Raw genomic sequence first — 25,622 nt, 5'->3', positions numbered from 1 at the left:
ACCGCAGAGTGAAGGAAAAGCAGCCAACAAGTGCTCAGCATATGTGGGAACTCCTTCAAGACTGTTGGAAAAGCATTCCTCATGAAGCTGGTTGAGAGAATGCCAAGAGTGTGCAAAGCTGTCATCAAGGCAAAGGGTGGCTACTTTGAAGAATCTCAACACTTTTTTGGTTTCTACATGATTCCATATGTATTATTTCATACTTTTGATGTCTTCACTACTATTCTACAACATAGAAAATCGTAATAATAAAGAACTCCTGGAATGAGTAGGTGTCTCCAAACTTTAGACTAGTACTGTATATTACAATACTGCACATATCTATGCCATGAGGTGCCTTGCATTGTCCTCTGTCTCTACTGAAAAGGTTGCTCAAGGTCACTCAGTATGTGAATATGTATTCTCTTACATAGGCTATACTGTACAATAGTTAAATCTAACAATGGCATAGTCACTGCTAAAAGACAGAACAGACAGGAAACATATGAGACCCACATTTATTATTCTGAAGGTTACCTGTGGTCTAAAAAGACCTATAAGCAGCTGAAGATTCAAAGTCCTACATGATTGGTCAAGAGACAACAGGAATATGAAGCTCAGTGTAGCTCAGGGTCTTTTTAGAGCTGGACATGACAAAGCTGAGAATGAAAGGTCAAAGGGCAACATCCTCCTAATGGGTGTGGCCATTACAAGTCCTGCCCCAGTCTCTCAATCTCATCGGTCAAGAAGTCGATATCTGACCTGGTGGCGGCAGGATTGGAGATGACCATTCGGAAAAAGTTGACCTTGTCTCCCTGAGGCTGGTAGCCCACCATGGTAGTTCCAGACTCCATCATCAATGCCTTGATCTTGGGGGCCACCTGGTTTAGAGGCAAGGATTCACAATTCAGAGAAATGTACAGTAGGTCAGTGCTGTCTCATCTGAATACAGAATATAGTCTTCATGGGCCGAAGCTGACGAGTCCTTTACTCCTTACCTTATGCAACTTCTCCCTCTTCTCCTGACCATCGGGCATGTCACGAATGCCTGGCGGAAGGTACCAGAAGCAGACATTTGTGTGCTGGGGCTGTGGAAAGAAAACAGCAACATTGTTTGTCTGTGTCTTTACTCAATGGAGTGTCTAAAGAAGAAGTAGCCAACCTCACTAAGAGACCAAATTGAGATATGAGGCTCTTGCAAGGCAAGTTCATAAATCCACAAGGAGTTCAACTGGGGATTCTAAAGCCTAGCACCACCTCTATAGGCAGACAACGAGGAGAGTTGGCCTGCCTCACTACATTGTGTTGCTCAGAATACTATTGGGCATCTCAGTTAATGAGTTCATATTAATCAGATATGTAATTCCTCTGACGCTTTATTAGGGTAATCCATTAGAAGATATTGCTGTTTTTGGGAACAGAACCAAGTAGAAAATGAAGGGAGAAAAATCTCACCTCTCCATCGAACACCATCTGATAGCCCTCGCGACCCTTTATTTTAGTGTAGAGATAATGCGAGAGGTCCAAACACTTGTCGATGTGCTGTTCAAACCCTATTGTTCCCTGTTGGAGTGGAAATACACAAAACATAGAAAGATCATTCATATCAAGAACTACCCTTTTTCTGTTCCATGAGCCAAGATCAGCATCCGAGATCAATCCCTGTTCCATGCTAACGCTTTAAAGCCTGACTAAGTATTGCAATAAGAGCTTGGACAGATATGTGCACATTACCTTCGCTTTCCACATGAGCCAGAATTTGAAGATATCTACATGTCGTCCACACTGGATGGCCTTGTCCCCCGTGTCGTACGATACATCGTACTGTTTGTCTGGTTGGAAGAGGTAGCCAGCGCACATGGAGTTGCAGCCTGATAAAACTCCCTGCAAAGATCAATGGTGTGGTTAACGGACACGGACGAAAGGCAGAGACGTCATGTTCAACGGTGCCTTCAAAGTGGGCTATGCTCATAAGAATAGTAGCCAACTCTCTGTGACCTCCGACTTAACTTTAAGTGTGGTTTCGTGGCATTCACACCATAAGGGATGATGACCCATCTATCCGTATTGCTCTTACCCTCTCTCTGACCAGAATGGCAGAACACTGCAGTGGCACACCCATCATCTTGTGAGGGTTCCAGGTGACCGAGTTGGCCCTGCAAACATGTAACGCGGACTGTAAGGCATGCCACGGTCCCCATCAATGAGTGTGTGTGATTGGTTTAAAATAGGATATCTTCTCGGGGCTGTAGCCTACCTCTCTACGCCACACAGCTTGTGCCTGTGCTTCCTGGACATCAGTAGGCCTCCTCCCCACGCACCCTGAACAAAGATAACAGTTTGCTTTTGAGGATAAGGATTGGACACGGCAGGTGGCTTATATGTTCAAACTAAAGCTCAGCCGACCATTGAAATGTGTTGCACTTAACCCTGAAATGATCGATGTCACCACAACCTTACTGTATCCATAGTAGGAAGACGCACTTACATCCACATGTAACCACATGTTGTATTTCTCGCAGATGTCTGCAATCTCGTGGATGGGATCGAATGCTCCATACACTGTGGAACCAGCTGTAGCATTCACGAACATTGGGACACAACCCTGCAAGCATACACCATGAGAATGAATATGGAGCCTTGTGTTATTGGAGTGAATTGAAATGGTTGCATTCTGTTTCTGTAATCTTTGACATACTATGAACAGGTTAGAGCAGATTTAAATGACATTGGACTATTTCTGTTGTGCAAGCCTTTGTAACCCCAGAACTGCACGTCCATTGCAGACAGCCTGCTATCACCTCTCTCCTGTAACGGAACTAGCTTCAGGAGACTGTGCTTTGGAGCTAGTGGCAGTGCGTAAGGTAATACTTAAGGAGGCATAAGTACTAACCCTAAAATGAAAGTAGATCTGTTTTTTATTTTGTAAACATGAAAGATTACCTGACGACCGGAGCATTCAGATGACTAGATTCATATTAGGCAGCTGTTCTCATTTGAATTCTGTGTCAGTGCATCGCATCATTGTGCAGAAACAAACGGAAGGTATTTCATGTCTTCGGGGGATACGAATCCACAGTTTGAAGTTGATTGGCTGACAGTTTGAAAACTCACCCTCGCCTTGGCATCGATGACCTTGGCTTCCAAATCAGCGGGAATGACTCTCCCTCTAGTGAAGCAAACAAGACACGTCAAAGGGGTGTTCTCACTGGGTTGTTTCATTCAGTGCAGTAAATTGGACATGGCTCCACAAACCTCTCATCTGTGCTCAACAGGATCAGGTTTTCTGTTCCAAAGCCCAGAGCAGCACTGGCTTTCTTTATAGAGTAGTGGCTCTGACAAAACACATGAGCATGACATTAGACTACGAACCTATCAGCTGAGCTCTGGTATATAGTCAGCTGATGTACTGTCCAATGGTTGTATTTGTTGTGTTGCTTTGAATCAGGCATGCCACGAACCCTTTATACAGAATAGACAGGGTCAATCAAGCAGTGGCAATAAATACCAATAAGACGTTGTCTTGGTAATACAATACTGCTTCTGAGACTGGAGACCTGTTCTGCTGTGGAAATGAATGTTGGATGAGACTTACATGCTCGGAGGTGAAGAGCACCAGTCTGGGGGCAGCAGTCATGCCTTTGGTCTTGACTTCAGGGAAGAACTTGTAGCGGGCGATCATCACACTGTACATGTTGGATATCGCTCCACCTGCACAGACAATCTTTCACTAAACTGCATTCGATTATCTGAAGGCTTGTGTAAGGAATCTTCATCTGTAACGGTAGGTTTATTCCCACCTCAAATTCTCAAGGCATGGCTGAATTCATAACTGTTCATCAGAATTGGCTTCGCACTCACCTGGTGAGAAGATCCCATCGCCCTCTCCATCAGGCCAGCCAATGATCTCCCTCATCTTCTTCAGCGTCAGCTGTTCCATGAGCACGAAGACTGGGGCAATCTCATAGGTGAACCTGAAATACAGAGCACCTGTCTCCAGTTACCCACTACCAATAGAAATCCATTCTATCACTGGCCTTGAACTCTCATATTGTCATGGGTTTCTCATATCTACATTGTCAACAACAGAATCAATGAAGGCAGGTGGCAAAATCCCAGGATAAGGCATCACCATACATCACCATTGTGATAAAGGCCAATAATTGTAGCTTATTTTTTCTATTCTTTTGTGCAAAATAGATTTAAATGGTGTTGTTTTGTTGAATTATTATTACATATGTTTCTTAATGTGTATATTGAGCAATGCCACGTTGAAGCCAGAGAAAAGAATGGAACACGCTTACTACTTTCAACGCCGTCGCGATTCAGTGATAGCTCTGTTACGTTGTATTACGGATACCATTTGTTGCAGTGGAATGAGAAAGAACATCAATGTCACATAGTCTGAAGTCCATTAAGAATATTCCACCAAGAGGGAGCGCCTGTCTCTGAGTTAGCAAGAAGAAGAGGCTAGAAACGTGAGGCAGCACAATGAGAGCGTCATTGCCTTTGCGTCTGAGGTTAGTCTTGAGGCCAGCTTCCACGGAGCTTGTTTTCAATGTGTTTTGAATTAAAACAGTATATTACCCTCATGGCCCGTCTCACAGAGAGTAATGATGGAAGAATGGCCGTTTCTCCTTTAGAATAGGAATTATATCATTGCGATCATGTTTATTCAATGCAATCACAATTACAACATAAAGGATTGTTTCCATATCATTAGAAACTTCCTCCAGGGTAGTGCAAGATCAATGTAGAATGAAATGGATACCCATCTAACTCATCTATCGTCACTATGTCCTGCCCAATGCTCTTCTCATTACACTGCCTGTCTATTCATGCAATGAGTCAATGCATTAGTGGGGCAATGCAGTGTATCACACTGTGCCATACACACAGCACTTATTTTGTTTTGTTCTCTGGCTCATCATATCCAGCAGAAATGTTTCAAATGAGTCCGGAGCTATTGTCCCAAATGAATTTGCACTCGCTCACTTATGTAGAGTAATCCTGATGATAACCCTGGGACGTGATTGTCAACCTAGTAGTGGGAATCAATACATGTCAGGGGTAATTAATGATGATGGAGTAATTAGCTCATGCAAATAACAAATATGGATGCAGTCAGAGCCAACCCTCTGATTCAACTCATCTACAGTAGTGTTGCTATATAGCATACACAGGGTGGCAACACTCTCACCAGGAGATCTTCAGCACCATATCAATCCCATGAGCTGGACCAACTAAACACTCTTCAAAACACTGGGAGCAAAGAGGGATACATCCTTTGAGGATTACAATACATAGAAGGTCAAGTCAGCCAGGCCATGTTTTGGCCCTTTAATGAATTCAGGGGTCAGGTAAAATGAATGATTGAATCACTGACATGAAGAAGACAAGCCTTGGTGGTGAGCTTGTATTTCTGTGCTGTGTTTAGGCCCATAAAAAATGTATGGAAATTGACCATGACCACACAGATTACTCTGGTTATTACCACTCAGAAATGCAATGTTTTATCAATGTACACAACACAATATTTTTCATATCGTGTGTTTTTTGTTGTTGTAATGATGATTTTACAATGCTGTGATGGGTTCCCAGGCTGACATCATAGACAAGATCAGCCTTTTACAGCAGCTGATACACTCTGACCAGTGCCTTAACTGACTTGGCAGCCTCAGCTGGTAATCTGTGTGTACTGGCCAACAACAGTCCATGGCCAACGAAGCATCAACGTTTCTCCTGGACAAGTCCCTGGGCACCTGGTGTATCGCCATGCTGTCTCTTACAGATTTCCTTTGCCACAGGAAAAGCAATATTGAATCACAATTGTCTATTGTTCACATTTGCGCAGAAGATCTCAGGGGCATATCTCATTCTGTTGTGGCAAAGAGCATTCCATAAAATCTCTGAGGCAAAGAGCATTCCATAAAACAACCACCCAATATAACTTTGAATGCTAATCAATATGCAATTTAGTTTGCCTGCAGGGCTGTATTATCTGACTACAGCCACAGTGTCGGTCAACAACAATAAAGCAAACAGATAGTGAACACACACAACTCTCCCTTTTTGCTTGCTTAAAAGGCAGTCTGTAAGAGCATCCTTGGGATCTTTCACTTAGAAGCTTATGAAAGGCCCTAAATATGTCACTTCCACTGATCTTCATCTTCAAACGAAATCTTCAGAGGCCATTTGAAATGGTAGGAATTGCCATTTTTCTTCAACGCCAGACATACCTTAAAGCAAACGAAATCCACTCTCTGCCTAATTAGATCCTTCAACCTCTTATCACAATCCCCAGCCTAAAACGAAAACTATGTTACGCAACTCTTACTAAGATCCTTTGTTTAGGCACATTGTTTACAAAATCGACAGGACTACTTTAATACTATACACATATCTCCAAAATTGTAAAGTTCCTGTGACTTTCACTAATAAACACGTATAAATGTATCATAACAAATGTGTAATAACTGTGGGGAGATAAAGACCACTCACATGTTAGTGTTTGCAGTGGAGGTGAGCCATTCTCCTGACAAGCCAATGATGTCTAAGCCAGTAGATAGCTGATTGAAAAACCTGGGGTGACCTGGGAGGGAGACAACACCATTTGTCTTTTAATACATTTCTCATGAAAGCTTCATCATTCAACTATGGGATCATCTGTAATCATTAAACCACATTGTAGACAAATGAGAGAGATATTGATTGTGCTGGGGGGTTAGCCGTGCTTTATGCCTCTGTCTCCTCTGTCCTCACCTGTTCTCACTCCATATTTCAGGGTATCCCTACAGTCCACCAGGATCTGCTCCAGAGATTCAGGTTGGTCAGATAGCTCCAGGTTGAAGCCCTCCATGCCTTCCAGCAGCTGGTGGGGGTGGTGGAAGTCCAGGACCTTGGTGGATCTGTCGAATGGTCTTCCGGACGTAGTTTGTGAGGATATCCACCACCTCCAACAAAAACTGCATAGTTGGCTCCTCTCCATTTTTAGCTGGTAATAAATCTAGGGTGAGAAATTGAAGCATGTCAACAGTATTTGTGTTTTTCACATTTTCAAAAACTGTATCCATCACTTTTGTTTGCATCCTACCTCACTTGAGGATGTTTTTAAGAGCTTACTTTCACAATCTTCTGTAGAATGTGTCATGACTTCATTCTACTTCACATCTTGTAAACTATTTCTTTGGTTTTCCTCTCTAAAGCTGGTATAAATTATATAAATTAGAATGTCATTTCCAGCATCAAACGAATGAGCCTTTTTGGTATTTCTCCAGTGAGTATCCCTGAGTAGCCTATGCTATTTTACAGCTATTACAACTTGATCTAGCCCGTCATTATGGTAAACCAAATGGTGAATATTGATTTAAAATAGGCATAGCAATCAATTCAATTTAAATTACTAACAACCTAATGATTTAGGGTTTTCTTATTTTCCACAAAAAGTTTTTAAAAATAAAAAAATAAATTTAAAAAAGACCTTTTAACATCAAACATGACTAAATTGAAAGAAATCCCAGAGATTTAGACTGATTATAAAGATTTGGTATTTTCAAACCAGATCAAATCAGGCTAATCATTGCATCAGTAACAACATTTAAGACTTTAAATTGACTCATGTTCCATGTAAAACAACTGAACAAAGCGAACATCAACAAGTTCCCTACATTATTTTTATTCATAGGCCTACGTTTCCCATAATGAAAATAATCCGGACATCTACCTCTAGCAAATAGATTGGAAAAGTCCGTCTCGGTGCGTCTGAAACGGGAATCCCTGTCGCTGTTATCCAGCAGGTCCTTAGACGATCTTTCCTTGAAGGAACTAATCTTCTCCTCGAGGTTGTTGTTCTTCTGCAAAAATCCTAAATTGTTGCAAGGGGCAGAGGATTGCAATGAGTGATTACTATCATCACTCCCAATCCCAAACATTTTGATGACACCCTTTTTACACAAAACACATGCCTAAATGTCTCTCACTGATTGAGCTGACAATGACGTGGTGTGGGTTGGTTTTAAGAAAATTCCCATCCTGTCCAGGGAAGCCTTTTTATGGGAGGAAGAGTCAGTGGGAGGTTGAGCCCAGTGACAGCAGCACCAAAAGCCAGTCAAGCAAAAACAAATAGCCGTCATTTCGTGTAGCTGTAAATTCGTATTAATTCCCTCCGACAGATTCCACTTCAGTAAGCAGGGAAGAGCACACAATGAAGTGAACCGATGTCATTAAAGCCTGAAGTCAGACCTAATAGTTGGACTGGGCTGTGATGATATATGGGACATTTTATAGGCTATCTGCTCATAGACTTGTGGAGGACACCACATTAACTCAAATCTTATTTATTAACCTATACCGTTTTTTTTTCTTTTTCAAAAATGTATTTCTAGGTTGGCCTTCGAAAAAAAGAACACCTATTCCAAATGTTATGCTAAGATTATTAGTAATACAAAGTCCTGCAATGTGATCTTATTTATGATCTTATTTTACAATCAACAACGCAATATTTCAGATAAACTAGCTAGGCCTACAAGATGTGAAACGATATGCCATATCCCACACCCTTTTAGAGTAATAAATAAAACCACATAAAAGTGTATCAGGAGATGATAGTTGAAAGTATTTTTACTGTTCATTTATTTTTATTTCGTTTTCAATATAGACTAATTGTAGATAATTGTATTATTTCACATTCAGAAAGGATATGTTAGATTATACCCCGAATAAGCATAAATCCAATATTTCACTAGGTCAAGCATTTGATGTTGTTTTTAAACCAATATCATTGCACTTAATAAACAGAGATGAAAAGTGGAAAACGGGCCTATAGGCCTATATAGTGAATCAGATCAAACCAAAACGTAAAAATGGCATAAATATCGCATTGAAATATCAAACTTGATTTATCCTTTGCCTTGGGCTCCCAAGTGGCTCAGAGGTCTAAGGCACTGCATCTCAGTGCAGAGGCATCACTACATACACCCTGGTTCGAATCTAGGCTGTATCATATCCGGCCGTGAATGGGAGGCCCATAGGGCCGTCATGTTAAATACTAATTTCTTCTTAACTGACTTGCCTGGTAAAATGAACATAGGCCTATACTGTTGGTCCTTGATTGGCCCTGATGGCTCAATAACAATAGACTCAACGCTTGGCCATATCAGATAGGGCTAATGCATTTTGCTTCCACTTAATCGGTGCGTATAGTGGAGTAGACAGACAGTAGTCCTACTATCTCTGCAAAACAGAACCTTGACGAATTGCGATTTGAGTTCCCTGGAGCAGAAAAGATGACTATCGCGATGAGAGTAATCTTTTCTCTTCTGATGGACTCGCATCATGATAAGGACCGATTCCAATCATTCCACCAAATATAGCTCTTTAATAAATGACACCCGCTCAGAGGCTACCGATATATTTTGAGAAAAAGACAAAGGCAGGTGCGTATAATAAGATATTAAGATTTGGCTCAGCAAATACAAAGATAGGCTATTTTACTTGTGGATAACTACAATGAATGTAGTAAAATCAACTGTACATGTTCATGTTTCAGAAATTACCTAAAAATAATGAAAAGGGGGTTGTATAATTTAGCCGGCTATTTGTTTATTCCAAGGTCATTAAGCATTGGCAAACGTATATGTTTTTCCAGGTAGGCCATAAGAGGGCGCAATAGTACGATTTGATTAAGAATTCTATATTTTTTAAAGCAAGGTAAGAAAACACACACATTGAAAACATATCCAAGAATAAAGAGAGCTCATATTCCATTTTGGGAAGTGCCAACGTAGACCTATAGTTATTTTTGGACCAATAACTAGTCTCTGCTGTTTTTCAAACTGATTTTAATATTGATTAAAAAACAGGTTTGGTTACTATAAATTCAGTGGTAATAATCAATATGGCCATTTTGATTATTTCTGCATGAAAAGCCACTCATGCGACCAGAGAAAGAAGAACGGGGCAGAAGGTCATCACAGCCGCCCAGGCTTCACAGTCTTTGTGTATTAGCCCAAAACAGTATGGCTAATAGCCTATTCATCACATATCAGAATGGTCTGCTTGCTCGACGTTGAGAAACACATAAAATATGAAACATAGGTTACATAATGTAGGCTATGATATTTCTTCTGTTAATTATTTGACGTAGGACTAATTGCATTCTAAAAGACACTTAAGAACAAAAGCCTACATTAACATGTATTATGAGGTCCACGAAAATAAATGACATGAAAATAGTAAACTTACCACATATCTTCATTCCCAATTTTCTAGAACATCCGTGAGCAACTCCACACCAAGCGTCATAGCCTAAAATAATTTTGGAAAACTATTGAGAAGGCCCTTACATTAGGCCTCAAGTGTATATTATTTCTGCAAAAATACTCCCAAACTCAAAGTGATGGATGGGAAAATATTGAAGCATGTTGGATAAAACAATGCATACGACTATCAATTAACATGTATCTGTGTGTGTGTTTTAATTAATCTGCTCTATCCCAATGATACCACTATGGCCATAGGCCTATAACGTGGCATTTCAGCTGAACATTCCACGATTTAGCCATTTCTGACTGTGGAAAGGAACTAATTGGGTGAGAAGATGCTGAAAAGATCAGACATGCATCACCAGACATTGGCCAGTGACAAAAAGGGCTGAGTATTACGTCGCTATCAAGGGCTTCCATGGATTAAATTGGGGAGGTGGGGAGTTGTTGTGTGTCTGTGTGTGAGGAGGGGGGGTCTAGGAATTGAAGAATTCTGTTGAAATTGACCCTGGAAAAGCGGCCAGTGGAAGGGACAGACAGCTCCACACACAAATTACATATATCTGGACCAAATCTACGCCAATGTTACACCCATGAAGACAAATGCAAAGGCAACAGAAATATATGAAATAAGACGTGTATAATGCCAAATAATTATGCCAATTATGGGTGGAATAAGCTTGAGATCCACGAACAAAATTCGGATTTTCGCGTATTATGTATTGATGTCAAAAGAGATACAGACACAATTGAAGTTGCACATTAATAGTTGTAGCCTAATACTGGCACGACAACAGTCTCATGGCTTTGGCACACCATCAAGCCCAAAGCAAGCACAGTTTTGCAAGCAAATTCAGGACTGACTGAATCCCTTTTCTGTTGAGAAAAACGGAGGTGCAGTTTTTCAACATTTAACTCTGATCTGACGTCAAATACAATTTCGTGGTTTAATCTTTTACCTTTGCAAATGCATAATTTACATTGGAGTGTAGTCTATATCAAATCAGAGCTTTATGGTTGTATGTGAGGAAAAATAGGACATTTATGACGAGCTTTGCATCAAAATATTAATGTGCTTGGACAACTAATTGGAATGTAGCCGAGGCTATAGGTTAGTTATGTTTGTCTTCAATAGCTCTTGGATAATAAAAAGTATTGAGGCAGCGCTGTTGGCCGCTTACATCTCTACATCCCCCCTTAGCTGAAGGTACAATAAGGTGCTTGAACACATGCCATTAGGGCCAATTTAGTGTGGCTACAATTAACGCCACTTTGCACATAATAAATTAGCATTACATTCACTCTCACTTTTTATTCAACCACGACGGAATAAATACACTGACAAATATAGCCTATAGCCTATAGTCTCTTTATGGAAGGCAATAATAATAATAATAATAATAATAATAATAATAGGCTTATAACAGCAGAATAATAATTCAAGAAGGCTGTATATTTTTGGGGAAGATTATGTTAAATTATTTTGGGATTTTTGCATTTATCAATACCGACAGGATGGTACTAGACTAGCCATTAGTATTTTCTAATTGCTTCAGTTCATGTTTTTAGAGGACATCAACCGATTTTGACAGCAAGATCCGTCTATCAAGCAGATGCCGGGAGGTCTGCTGCGCATGCAATGATGCGGTGATTTGTTGCGTGGGAGGCATTTAGAATGGTACAGTTTTTTTTCCTCCATGGAAATGATTAATGGCATTGCCCACAAAGTAAATAGCACAAGTGAAATAGCGTTTTATCTGTGATGGACCTACTTGAGCCTGGTGGTCGTAAATTTGTCGAGTTGGGATCCGGTTCGTTGCCAGACGAGGAAGGTGCAGACGCCGCCATCACTCCTAAGATACAGTACAAATGTCCTCACTCCAAAGCTCGCTGTCACTTTCTGGGAAACCTTTCTTATTTTATTCAAGATGAAAAGTCACATTCACTGCAAGGAGAGTAGAAAGAATAGCTGTCTCTGAGCCTTAAAATATATAAATAATGACATGCCTATCTAGGCTATTTTAAATGTATGAATATGATATTTTAAGATCGATCCCTCATTCAAACGCGGACAGAAATATCTACAACTACGAATAAGCAAGGAGACAGGACACGACATACATGTCTACGACATCGTCTGGCAGCCGGAGTAGCCTACAATTATTCTCAAACATCAATTAACAGGTTGGCTGAGGCTGCAGTGCACATTATTTTTTCCTGAATCCATAGGCGACAGATATGAGAGTCAAAAAAGGCGAAATAACTTATTGGCTATAAATACAATACATTTCATTAGGCTTTATCAAATCATCATCGACAATGATGCTCATTAATCCTCGCCAATCCGTTCCACAACCTGATCTCTGCTGTCAATGTGGATAATGAGGCATTTACTGCAAGTGCATTTCTTTGTTTTCAGAGAGTTATATATGTATCTGCCTTTGATGATAGGAAGGTAACCCGGGGAGTTGAGCAACAAATAGTTTAACCCTAAAACATTATGTATTGAAAGTGAAAATACTGAATTAGCCTTGATAAATGATCAACTATGCCATTAACAGCTAATTTGGTGATTTATCACATAGGCAAATTAGGTGAACTGTCAAACCTCAGATAAATGACGTATTCATTTTATAATCATGACAGAAAATATGCGACGTTTACACAATTGATTGACAAACAGGATAGTGACTCCTCAATTAAGAGGATGATTTGTAAATAGTGATGACCCTTATCCAGGTCAATGTCACTTCAAGGGAAAAGCATGCCCATGCAATGAAAAACCCTCCGTCAAAGCTCAAAGAACTGTAGTTGAATGATACCACAATTTTATCAATCAATAACTTTAATATCAGCAAACAAATGCTATACATAGCCTGTATTGTTCTCTGTGTCTATCGTACAAATCGTTTATGAACGATGTTAAAACACCTGTTTGAGCCTCTCAAACGTCAATTTATCATAAAGCTTTAATGAACAAAGCATACTTATCCAGCTCTTGTAAGATAATAATCCCTGTTAAAAAACATCTTACCGTGCTGAGGGTGGGTACAGGTGACCAAGTAGAGCCCCAGAAATAAACTATGGGACGATGATGAAATAAAGTCCGTTGGCAACGCAACGCAACGTCTGGTGCGCTTTTGACACTTCAAGAAAAACAGGGTTTTGAATATCAGTTCAATATCAGTCTACAAAATCCCATCCACAGTGACCTTTTTAGAGAAGTAGCCTACGTTTGATTTGCTGATATTTAGAGCCGCGTGCATTGACTATTTATTCGTTACTACGCACGCATGAGTCACACCAATACCTCCTCTGGTGCTGAACATTCCCCCCCACCCCCCAATATCGAACAGATCCGCTTTGTCTGCAAAATGTACATATAATAGTGGCGCTTTCATCTATAACGTGACTTTTGGTAAGTGTTTGATAGCCTTTGAGGCTATATACCTCGATTTGGAAACTGATTTGGAATCCCGGTCACGAACCTGGACTTGGGAAGTTTGATCCTATGCAACACATTACGCTCATATGGGATGAAGGAGGGGGGAGGAGAGAGGTCCTTGGCTTGTTCTTGTGAAATCGGAATAGTAGGGAACCATAATCAGAAGAGCCATCTCCTTTTAGGTTATTGTTGGTCTTCTTCTGTGGGATTAACATGTTTTGTTGAAATCTCAGCGTGGCTACAATAAATATATGATCAATAACGATATTTATAGACAAGTAGGCTATTTTGGCCAAAGTTATAATGTCTTATTTTCGGCCGAATTTTAAGATGACAACGCAACATTGATCTTGCGTTTTTTGGTAAAGAAACAGTGAAATTCAAAGTCAGTGCATAAAGGTGAAAACAAAATCCACAAGGTGGCAGTAATGAATCATCAATGATTCCTCCCAGAACTCCACAGAAATGAAGTGGGCCACTCCGCAACTACTTCACGAATCTAATAATAAACCAACACATTTATCAGATTTGCTACATACCAAAGCTGCATGGGTGCAATGGAACGGAACAAGAATAGGCCCAGTGCGCAAGAATAAGATTCGAAGGAACAAGCTATTCATAGACTAGGCTATAGACTACAGGTTTAATCCTTCAATCAATTAAAATATAAATTCATCATCATAAACTATCATTCATATAAATACTGGGCACATGGAATTTTAATCTTCATCTAGTATCTTGCATAATCAATACGTAAGGTCAAAGTATTATGTTTGGCTGTAAGGTCAATAAGTAAAGCCATTCCAAATGTCTGACACTGAAGTCTCGTTTATACCTGGTTCTAATATGTGTCCTATGTCCTGATCTAGGCCATATTCTGATTGTGCTCAGATTTTCAGACATGTGTCTACACATCACAGGAGGTTGGTGGCACCTTAATTGGGGCGGATGGGCTCATGGTATCAAAGAAACCATGTGTCATTCTATTCCCTCTGTTCAGGACATTATTATGAGCCGTCCTCCCCTCAGCAGCCTCCAGTGCTACACATGTTATTAAAATGTGTCTCTTATCCATCCACTGTTTCCACATTGTTACCAGATGTTCTGGTCCCTCCATGTATGCAAGTTATTTGACAGGAGGCATGCAGAGGCCAAATTGAGGTCCATTACACATTGGCGTGCACCTCGCACATTTTTGCTCCTTATAGCGCCATATAGCTCCACAATGACATGGTTGGTTGACCGTAGGTGGGGGCGGGAGGTCCCGTATAAATACAAAACACACTTCCTTGACAACTTCCTTCAGAACAGCTCTGCGCTGCTCCGCGAAGCGCAAGAAGTATGAATGCCCTGACTTCTGCAGAAGCCTAGCAACGTAAAATGCTCCACGGCCAATGCAGACGTCAGACCACGCAGCGCCTTTTAGCCCACTTGAGCCCATGTGACAGCAGCGGACCTTGGCTGTGCTTCTATGGAGTTTCAGCACCTGGACAGCTCCTCCAAAGGTTTCCAGTTGACGCTGTCAGACCTGTTATGGCAAACTCTATTTGGGCTAATTTTCAAGTCATTGTGATAGGCAACATGCTGCCAATGTGATCCTGAATATCCCAATGTATCATGTTTGTGATTAATCTGTTTTGATACATTTATCATAATTAATCAAGTGGCAGTCGTTAAAAATCAGACGTCAGATCTTCATTGACATCCAAAGGAAAGTGAAGGATGCAGTCCTCTTTATCGCGTTGCATAGATCTTATTAACAACAGTCTCCAGGAGATGGCGCTTCCTCCTACCATTGAAACCAGATAAACCTCAAACCCTAGTGTTGAAACCACCTTGAAACTATGATAACCACGGAGAGATTGCCCACAGAATGCCAAGGGAAACACTATAGTAAACCATTTAAGGGGAATGTGATCATTAAAAACACATCTAGGCAGTACCGTTCATAAATGAGTCTCTATTATTGATGATGTCGTCACTCATCAAAAGCTAGACTAGGCCTATTAGAGAAAAGGCTCAATGTTGATAACAAAAATGTATGTTCCATTTCAGTGAAAAAACAGTTGAAGCAGTGGAGACATTTGGACATCAGGTTAGAGCCCCCATGGTCATACAGTCAAACGACCATGATGTCTTTCATCTGCAAAGCAGAATTGCCCTAGCCTGGGTTGATAGATCTACTATTACCTGGATGAAAGACCAGATGGTTCTGGAAGTGTCAGAGGGCCTAGCGGACACTCTTCCCTCTGAAGGAGACCCCAATGCCCTTGGGTAGTGATAGGGACAATTCCCTGTAAAGTGTGCTGTCTTTCAGTTGAGACGTCCTGACTCGGTATGGTCACTCAAGCTAAAAGTAGCAGGTTTGTGTTAACCCATCTGGCTCAGGCTTATGTGATGCTGTGCCTTGTTTGTGATGAGATGCAAGACACATTTTGAATTATTTTCCCTACTTGAACCTCGTACTATCATGGTCATCTATCCCCTGGCTTATAATTGATGATGCACTTTTCACCTCTAGCCCAGTCACAGAGCCAGTGGCACCATGACACTGCTGCCATCTTTACTTGAGTGCTTCACTGTTTCTGAATGTGGAAGTAGGATCCTTCTCTCTCTTCCTTCTTCCTCTGAAGGAGCAGCTGTCAGAGGATTCCCCTTAGCTGTCAGAGGGTGTCAATGGTGTCACAACAGTCATCTGCATCAACGTCTTTGCCACAGCAATCATTCATGTCTTCGCTCTGCTAATGTGGCATCCTTTGGCTAGAGAAGAAGCCATAAACAATTTGGATGTACACGCTGATGTTGGCATAATGGTACATCCAAGCCTTTACAGAACTTTTCAAACCAGTGTCACAAAATATGTTGTTTTGATATAACTGTGATTCTCAAGGTTATGTTTTATTCATAGGACTCTGAATCTGTAGGTCTTTGTGAAGAATAAAACCAATACATCCATCTGGGGAAAAAAGGTTATTCTAGGTTATATACTGTTATTGATATACAGTGCCTTCATAAAGTATTCACCCCTTGACTTTGTGCACATTTTGCTGTTACTGTAACGGCGTTCGTCTGTTGAAGGAGAGTCGAACCAAAATGCAGCGTGGTGGTTACTCATGTTCTTTAATGAAATAAATAGCGATACATGAAATAACTAAATAAATACAAAAACAACAAACGAAACGTGAAAACCTAATTACAGCCTATCTGGTGAACACTACACAGAGACAGGAATAATCACCCACAAAATACACAGTGAAACCCCGGCTACCTAAATATGGTTCCCAATCGGAGACAACGAGAATCACCTGACTCTGATTGAGAACCGCCTCAGGCAGCCAAGCCTATGCTACACCCCTACTCAGCCGCAATCCCAATGCCTACGAAACCCCAATACGAAACACAACAAAATAAACCCATGTCACACCCTGGCCTGACCAAATATATAACGAAAACACAAAATACTATGACCAAGGCGTGACAGTTACAGCCTGAATTTAAAATTGATTAATTTGAGATTTTGTGTCACTGACGTACACACAATACCTCATAATGTAAAAGTTATGAATTAAAATAAGTATTCAAACCCTTTTTTTTAATGTCAAGTCTAGATACGTTCAGGAGTAAAAATGTGTTTAATAAGTCACATAATAAGTTGCATTGACTCCCTCTGTGTGCAATAATCCTGTTTAACATGATTTTAGAATGACTACTTCACCTCTGTACTCCACAGATACAATAATTATCTGTAATGTCCACCAGTCGAGCAGTGAATTTCAAACACAGATTCAACCACAAAGACCAGGGAGGTTTTCCAATGTCTCACAAAGAAGGCCACCTATTGGCAGATGGGTAAAAACAAAATGAAGCATTGAATATCCCTTTATGCATGATGAAGTCATTAATTACACTTTGGATGGTGTATCAATACACCCAGTCACTACAAAGATACAGGTGTCCTTCCTAACTCAGTTGCCAGAGAGGAAGGAAACCGCTCAGGGATTTCACTATGAGGCCAATGATGACTTTAAAACAGTTACAGAGTTTAATGGCTGTGATAGGAGAAAACTGAGGATGGGTCAACGACATTTTAGTTACTCAACAATTACTAATCTAAATGACAGAGTGAAAAGAAAGAAGTCGGTACAGAATAAAAATATTCCATAACATGCATCCTGTTTGGAACAAGTCACTAAAGTAAAACTGTGAAAAATGATTGGGTCAAATCCAACACAACACATCACTGAGTACCACTCTTTATATTTTGGTGGCTGCATCATGTTATGGCATGCTTGTCATTGGAAAGGACTAGGGATCTTTTTTGTTGATAAAAAGAACAGAATAGAGCTAAGGACAGGAGAAATCTTAGAGGAAAACCTGGTTCAGTCTGTTTTCCATCAGACACTGAGAGACAAATTCACATTTCAGCAGGACAATAACCTGAGACCCAAGGCTAAATGTACACTGGAGTTGTTTACACTGGAGTTGCTTACAATGACATTGAATGTTCCTGAGTGGCCTAGTTACAGTTTTGACTTAAATCGGCTTGAAAGTCTATTGCTAGACTTGAAAATGGCTATCTAGCAATGATCAACAACCAACTTGACAGAGCTTTAAGAATTGTAAAAAGAGTAGTGTGCAAATATTGTACAATCCAGGAATGCAAAGCTCTTAGAGACTTATCCAGAAAGACTCACAGCTGTAATCGCTGCCAAAGGTGATTCTAACATGTATTGACTCAGGGGTGTGAATACTTGTGTAAATGAGATATTTCTGTATTTCTTTTTCAATAAATTAGCAAACATTTCTACATATTTTCACTTTGTCATTATGTGGTATTATGTGCAGATGGGTGAGATAAAGCTATGTAATCCATTTTGAATTCAGGCTTCAACAACAAAAATGTTGAATAAGTCAAGGGGTATGAATACTTTCTGAAGGCACTGTATGTACCATGCAATTGATATGTTTTGATGTGAGACAATGTCACGTACTGACTTTTTTTAGATCCCTTTTCATCAAAATGGCATGAAATTCTCTCTCTATCATACATTTTTTTTTCTATCCTACTAGAATAAGTCAAAGTTAGAATCCAATTTAAGAATTTTCCACGGTTAAATACCCTGCACCCTCTTTCCTTAAAAGCCAATTAAAATATGCAAAAACACAATCCTTTAATTTTCTTATATCCTTTAATTTTCTTATAAAAATGTAAATGACTCAAAAAAGCCAGTTAAAATCTGAGGAATTATGATCAAACAATGAAAAAGAAACCTTTATTTCTTTATTGAGTTAAAAGCAATTGGATAAGGGAGTAAAGATTGACAGAAGATCCTTAGGGGAATAAATAAGGCATTGTGGTGCCATCCATGTGTTAGAACTAAAAAGTACCACGACTGAAGACACTGTCATTGAAATGTTGTTTCGTAAATGGATTGGTCTAATACACCATTATATTGTACCAGTGTATTGCACATGGCCTATTAGTAATTCACTCATCCACCTGCAGCTTTGATATCCAATGTGCAATATTGAACATGGGGGATACTATGGATTATTGAAGAGTTTCAGCATTTTTGATATTGGTAAATGCCTGGGCTAGATGTTTTGGAGGGAAAGAGTGTTGAGATGATTAAATTAGTGGAATTAAGTAAACCTCACGTGGCTTTACTATGGTTGGCGTTTTACAGTATAAGACATTGCTACATTACACCTCAATAAGGACTACATTTCATCTTTGCAAGCACAGGCTAATCAATGATAAGTCAACAGTTATCTAGATAACTTGTTCAATAACGTGCTAATTAGAGATAGAGCCTACTTTCTCCCTTATCTTTCCAATGCCCCCATGGCTTTACAGTCGGTCCCTCTGTTGGGTTATGACAGAGATCCAGGTGGTCACGGTGTAACCCTGAAAATGACCCCTTATGTGTTTAAATCACTTCCAATACATTACACAGTAATACAGGCTAACTGCTGTGGTGTGGTGGTGATTCCTGAAAACGAGCTAACAGGTCATGTGTACATGTTCATAGCCACTTGTTAAAACAGTTGGAAGTGTTGTGTCTTGTCACTTATTTCAACCTCAGCCTTGGCTCAGCTTCCTGTCATAGTAGACTCGTGGTGGGTCCCTGTGGTACAGAACTTGTCCTCTTCCGGATTCTGCTGCTGTCCTAATGAATCAGTCATAAGTTCAATATAGCTCAAGTTCAGAAGCAAGTACCACACCTAACTCCTCCCCCTAACCAATCACTGCATATATACATCGACATCTACCTGTCACTCATGTCTTCCTGGTTCCTGCACCCCACCTCACATCATCTCTCTGTTTTACAGGCCCTCGGGAGGTATGTCGCGTCACCATCATGAGGAGACTCCACCAGTCTCCATCACACTCCACACTCTGAGCTATCCCACCAAGACCAAAGCTATTACTACTACCAGGATATCAGACACATGTATAGTTCACATAAGGCGAAGAACATTTTTTTAGGGTGTTATGGAGACCAGTACTTCCTACTTCCCATCCTATCACCAGGGGTCTGGCACAACTGATCCATTCCACCTCCAGCTGATATGATGCCCATGGTCAGATCCCCAAGACCCCTTAACAAAACAAGATTACCAGCCTCTTTACCAAACCAATAGGGCCCTCAAACTCAACTCTAGACCTCCAAGCCAGTTCCACTGCATATGTTCATTGTTCCCCTCTAATCAGGGACTGATTTAAAGCGGGGACACCAAGTGTGTGCAATTCATTATCAGGTAGAACAGAAAACCAGCAGGCTCCAGGATCTCATCGGATCGTAGAGTTGAATCTCTCTGCAATAAGGCCTAGATTAGCACTCCCCAAATGACATTTTACAAGCAACTGCACTGATGTAAATGTATACCTCTATATGTCAGGTGAAGTCAAGAGATACAGAACATCAAAACAATATGATTAACTATTTGATCAAATCTAAGGATGTGTTATAATTGTGCAAACAATCATCTTAAGTATTGGAAGTTAATAACTCTGGATAACCAGACAGACTCTAATAGTCTATTCTAACAATACAACTAAACTTACTGGAGTGAGTAGGCTTTGTATTTACAGCTATACAGTAAAAACAAAAAACACCCACAAACCTACTGTAGCAGGAAGATTGGAATGTTGTGAACCAAGAGGCTGTGAGTTCAAATCCCAGGTGAGGACATGCTGAATGTGAATTACTGTGTAAATAAACAAGCACAATGTAATCATGTATGTCAATATGTAAGTTTAAAAATAATGTATGTCAAAAGCACTGTGTGTACGTAACTAGTTCCACAACCTTTTCTTTAGGCCAAATAATAATTTGTAGTTGAATGAACACGAGCCATTTGTGCAAACATCCTTTTAAGTCGACTGACATTTTGCCTGCGTTTTCTCACGTTGGAGCTATGTTTGGGCCAACTAAAAATGTTACGTTCAGGTAACACTTTGACCAAAAGGTTCAGTAAACAAAAAAAGGATGTCAAATCAAATGAATTTAGAAATCCCCTTTAACATCAGCAGGTGTCACAAAGTGCTTATACAGAAACCCAGCCGAAAACCAGTTACTTAATAACATTTAGTTGAAACAACTAGATCTTTATTTTTACAGTGCGTGCATTCCCCCCTCTCTCTCTATAATTCCACAGTTATTATAATCATGGCTATCTTGGACGTTTAAAGCCAATCAGTGGCCAACAAAGCCTTTGTCTGCCATTAGGAGCCTTCATGGATGTGTTCAACGCATCCTTAGAAGTCTTCGCTTCATAATAGGATAATGAAATTTGGATCAAGACTTAAAAGTTCAAATGGTGAAGACTCCTTTCAATGATCACCACCGATGTATTTGGTTTACAATACCCCCCCCCCCTCTTCCCTCCCGTCTTTTGTGTGATGACTGTACTGTAGATGACTATTGTTTGTCCGTGGAATGTGGAGATGTCCCGTGGGGAAGCTGGATGAAGCACTCAATCTCATTAAGTGTTTAGATATGAATTGTCTCAAGTACTGAGTGTTAAGGTCCCTCAATTCAATCAAACACTGGGTTACTGGATCTCAGGCATAGGCCAAGTTGAAAAACCTCGATATGCCTGTGGCTCACGAATACCCATTTGCATTCATGTGTCCAACATTTCCATGTTTACAGGATGATGTAAGTGGATACTTATTTAGACTGCATATTATTTCAAACATGCTCTGCAGCTGAAAAGGCCGGCCGTTTCAACTGATCCCAAAACCTGGTCACTGCATTGATTTCAGTAGGGACTCAAGCCCGGAGTACTTATAACAGGTACTCCGGGCTTGGTCCGTCATGGCTCTGAGAGTTTTTTCCCCTGATATGTCAAGGTTCATGGGCTTGGAGCTGTGCTTCACTGTTTTTTTGCGACAATATTTATGATTGTTTGGTGATACAGTACCTACAGTCTAATCAATGCCTTACTTTAGTTTCCATTTTGAACTGAAATATGTGTGAGACTTCCAAGTAAACTAAATGTATTTCTCTAAAGAAATCTACAGCAGAAGAAAAGCCTTAAAGAACAATATGGTGCTCATAACACCTCCAATTGAAATATAAAATTCCTCTTCAGATCAACTTTTTTCACTGTTAAATGGTACCATTTCAATATCATCTCTATTGTAGCCCAATAATTTATGGACTATATACTGACTGGTTATTTCACACAGTATTTCTCATGTACTGCGTTGGGAACAACTGGTGGATATAAATTCCTACTGGGTCTCAGGAAAAGCACTGGTCTTGGGCAATAATTATTCTGTTCATCTGGAGGGTCACAGAAAATGTCAAACTTTAGGTGACTTTTTTAAAAGCATTTTTGTCTTGACATAACAGTCACAAGAACAAGCTAGCTAGCTGGTATGTTCTGAAAGCCATCTATGTCGTTGAATACAATCATGTTTATTATGTCATAACAATTGAACATACATACACTAACTTTTCATTTTAGTGGTAGTTGGACACCTTATCTGCGGAGATAGTATGATTCTAGCTGATTCTGATTAGTGCTGACATGATCATGTAGGCTAATGCACACTGCTGTATGTGATGTTAATGACCATTTCATTATCACAAATAATAACTTAAGAGAACCTATGGTTTTACAAGATCTATGTGCCAACATCACTGATCAAGGTCAGGATAAAATCCTTAGGCAGGTGCAACTTCATTTTTTCTTGAGTTTGAAAACCATATTTGCCTAAATGAATCTTCCACATTTCATTTGTGTAGTTTTCCATGTTACCTGAAGTGGACCATTTTATATTCCTTCAAATGATGAATGTCGTGTTACTAGTGGATGTCGAAGGTAAAATTCCACGATTCACTATTTTATCATCGGTTTGACCAACTTCTCAGTTACAATTATGGCACAAAACTTGTCCTGTTATTAATATGCATTCTCAGTCTAAGCAGCAGCAATGGGTGAATGGTCCGCACGATGGTAAACAGGTAGATCAAAGTGCAAGTCCTTACACAGGTACAGTGTGACCACAACACAAAACATATTGAAACAGTGTGAAAGTTGTAGGATATATATTTTTTTGTTGTTCAGGTAATATGTTATGAACAATTAAATGAGACTAATTCTGATATGGGACATTTGTATATTTTTTATTCTCACACAGTATTTGGGTCATATCAACAATAGCATATCTTTTCAAGAGCATGCTAAAACACCCCCACATGGAGCGAAAACGGACACTTTCATTCAACAAAAGCGATTAAATATTATTTACAAGAAAGTGAAATCTTCCACCGAAGACAATGATCCAAACACAAGTTGAAACTTGTCTTTCTTGATATGGTTTATAGACATTGAATACTAGCCCATTGGAGTATTAAAGTAAGTTCTCCAGGATCCCATGATAACTTTTGAGACAGATGTCATATATACAACAACAAACATCATCCTAAACAGACCTGCAATGTTAGAGAAATAGTTTTTCAGTAGGTAAGAAAAAACTAAGTAACCAAAAATAATGGAAATGTCAGTTTGTACTTCAACTAAGTAAAGGACTTATATTGCACTATCTTGATTATGATATCAAATTGACTCTAACGTAGGCTACTACACGTTCCTCATATCTTCCCTTTTCACGTGATGATCAAACGTCTTCTCATGACACTTGTTTTTTTTGTTTTGGTGAGTTTTGACATGTTTTGCCAAATGGTCACTCCTCATGAACCTCTTGCAACAGTCTGGACAAACAAAGCGCTTCTCCCCAGTATGAGTCCTCAGGTGTCTCTGCAGCTCATCCGACCTGGTGAAACTCTTGCCACAGAAAAGCCAGTTACAAACGAATGGACGCTCTCCCGAGTGCCACCTCAAGTGCGCTTTGAGATGGGAAGTTTTGCCATAAACTTTCCCGCACCCTGGTATGTGACAGATGTGTTGCTTTTTCTTGCCGGGCTCATCGTTTGAGGTGGAGGATTGACAGTTTGGACACCTGCATCTCCGACATCTTCGGGCTGTTGCGAGGGGGGACTTTGTGTGAAGGAGGGCAGCGATTTGAGTCTGATACTGCGCGAAGTCTGTATGCCCCATCACCAAACCCCTCTGCAGTTGGAAACGGTGGTGGCCAAGGGACTGAGTGGTGATTGAGTGGTGATGACTGACGTGATTTCCCTGTTGGAGACTCCACCACGGAATATCATCCCCTGGGCTAGGGGACAACTGCCTCTGTTGCTGGTGCACAAGGCCAGAATGTCCCGTAACGAAACCTGGCATGGCAGTTGGCGCTGCGTAAGATACAGCAGGGACGTAGGTGGGTGGGCAAGAGGACTGTAACGACTGCATTGAGCACGGTAACATATTCACTGGAGAAAAGTCATAAGGATATGAAGGGTCCGCTGGAGGGGTGAGAGGGAGCTCGTGGTGGGAAGTAAATGAACTTTGAATGTGGAGCTGGGATTTAGATGATAGTCCAAAAGTAGAATTGCTAGAGAGAGTGCTTTGAGGATTCCCCTCGTTACTCCAAGGATGAAAAATTCGCGACGGCGAGCCTAAAGTAGTGTCATAAGGAACCTGGAGGAAATCCGCCGGACTTGATCCGTGGTGGTGTCCGATCCGGTTACAAGTAGCAGCTAAGAGCGCCAGTGGAGAGTGCTTACAGTTTTCAGGAGAAGAGTTAGGAGTGCGGTCCTGCATATAAGTAAAACAAATAATGATTAATTATGTGTTGACTTGGCTCTAAACTAGAGTTGTAACTGTATTGAAAAGAAATGGGTACTCCGGCAATTAAAACGACATTGATTTGCCTAATATTAGTTTTAATGCACTCTCACTCCAGCAAAATGACTACAATACAAACATATAGTTGCAACTTAATCATTGAATCCGTTATTATTCGCCACATACAGTAAATCAAACAGCCACATTTCCGTTATTATACAATACGTTTTTATAAATGAACCAGGTTAAAATTCGCATTATGCGCCACGCGTAATAACTAACAATACGCGCGGACTAAATGTTTAGTTTTAAACTACCGTATACATACAGTAATATTTTGAGAAGGACAAATAACACCACAACGAGAGCCAAAAGTTTTTAACAAACCTGAAGAAAAGCCTGGAGTGTTTCATTCCGCAGTACAGCCACTGCTGCCATGGTAAACGTCCTCTTTCTTTTAGGTTAAAAACAGATCACAATATCAAAACTAATTGAGATAAATGTAAAAGCGTAGAAAAATGTCTTGACGTGGTAAAGTCTTCACTCTCAATACTTCCTCTCCTCGAGATATCCTTGGACTATCTGGAGAGTGAGGGATCACTTCTTAGAATTTGATAAGGACTTTGGTGGGCCGCCAGCCAGTCAGAAATAAGATTTATTACTTTGAAGTTTGCCGCTGCCCAATCATCAAAGAATAGCGGCTCTATGAGAGGGGAAAGCAAATCCTTTGAATC

General features: G+C 40.3%; 2 protein-coding genes across 2 annotated transcripts; both read right to left on the bottom strand.

Moving 5' to 3' along the window:
- Positions 1–12,176, bottom strand: gad1a (glutamate decarboxylase 1a). The gene is given in 17 exon segments (XM_029633510.2): positions 1–860; positions 978–1,067; positions 1,435–1,542; positions 1,714–1,863; positions 2,057–2,135; positions 2,237–2,301; positions 2,468–2,584; positions 3,094–3,148; positions 3,235–3,314; positions 3,575–3,690; positions 3,841–3,953; positions 6,481–6,571; positions 6,742–6,889; positions 6,891–6,985; positions 7,703–7,843; positions 10,222–10,284; positions 12,014–12,176. Coding segments are annotated over 17 exon segments (1,761 nt in total). The 5' UTR covers positions 12,090–12,176; the 3' UTR covers positions 1–686.
- Positions 12,177–23,310: 11,134 nt separating this feature from the next.
- Positions 23,311–25,622, bottom strand: sp5a (Sp5 transcription factor a). The gene is made up of 2 exons (XM_029643896.2): positions 25,276–25,622; positions 23,311–24,858 (listed from the first exon to the last, which is right to left on the bottom strand). The coding sequence occupies exons 1-2, from the start codon at positions 25,324–25,326 to the stop codon at positions 23,785–23,787; spliced, it is 1,125 nt and encodes a 374-aa protein (XP_029499756.1). The 5' UTR covers positions 25,327–25,622; the 3' UTR covers positions 23,311–23,784.

The sequence above is a fragment of the Oncorhynchus nerka genome, linkage group LG3, assembly GCF_034236695.1.
Source record: "Oncorhynchus nerka isolate Pitt River linkage group LG3, Oner_Uvic_2.0, whole genome shotgun sequence".
NCBI lineage: Eukaryota > Metazoa > Chordata > Actinopteri > Salmoniformes > Salmonidae > Oncorhynchus > Oncorhynchus nerka.
This window is presented reverse-complemented; position numbering and strand designations above follow the sequence as displayed.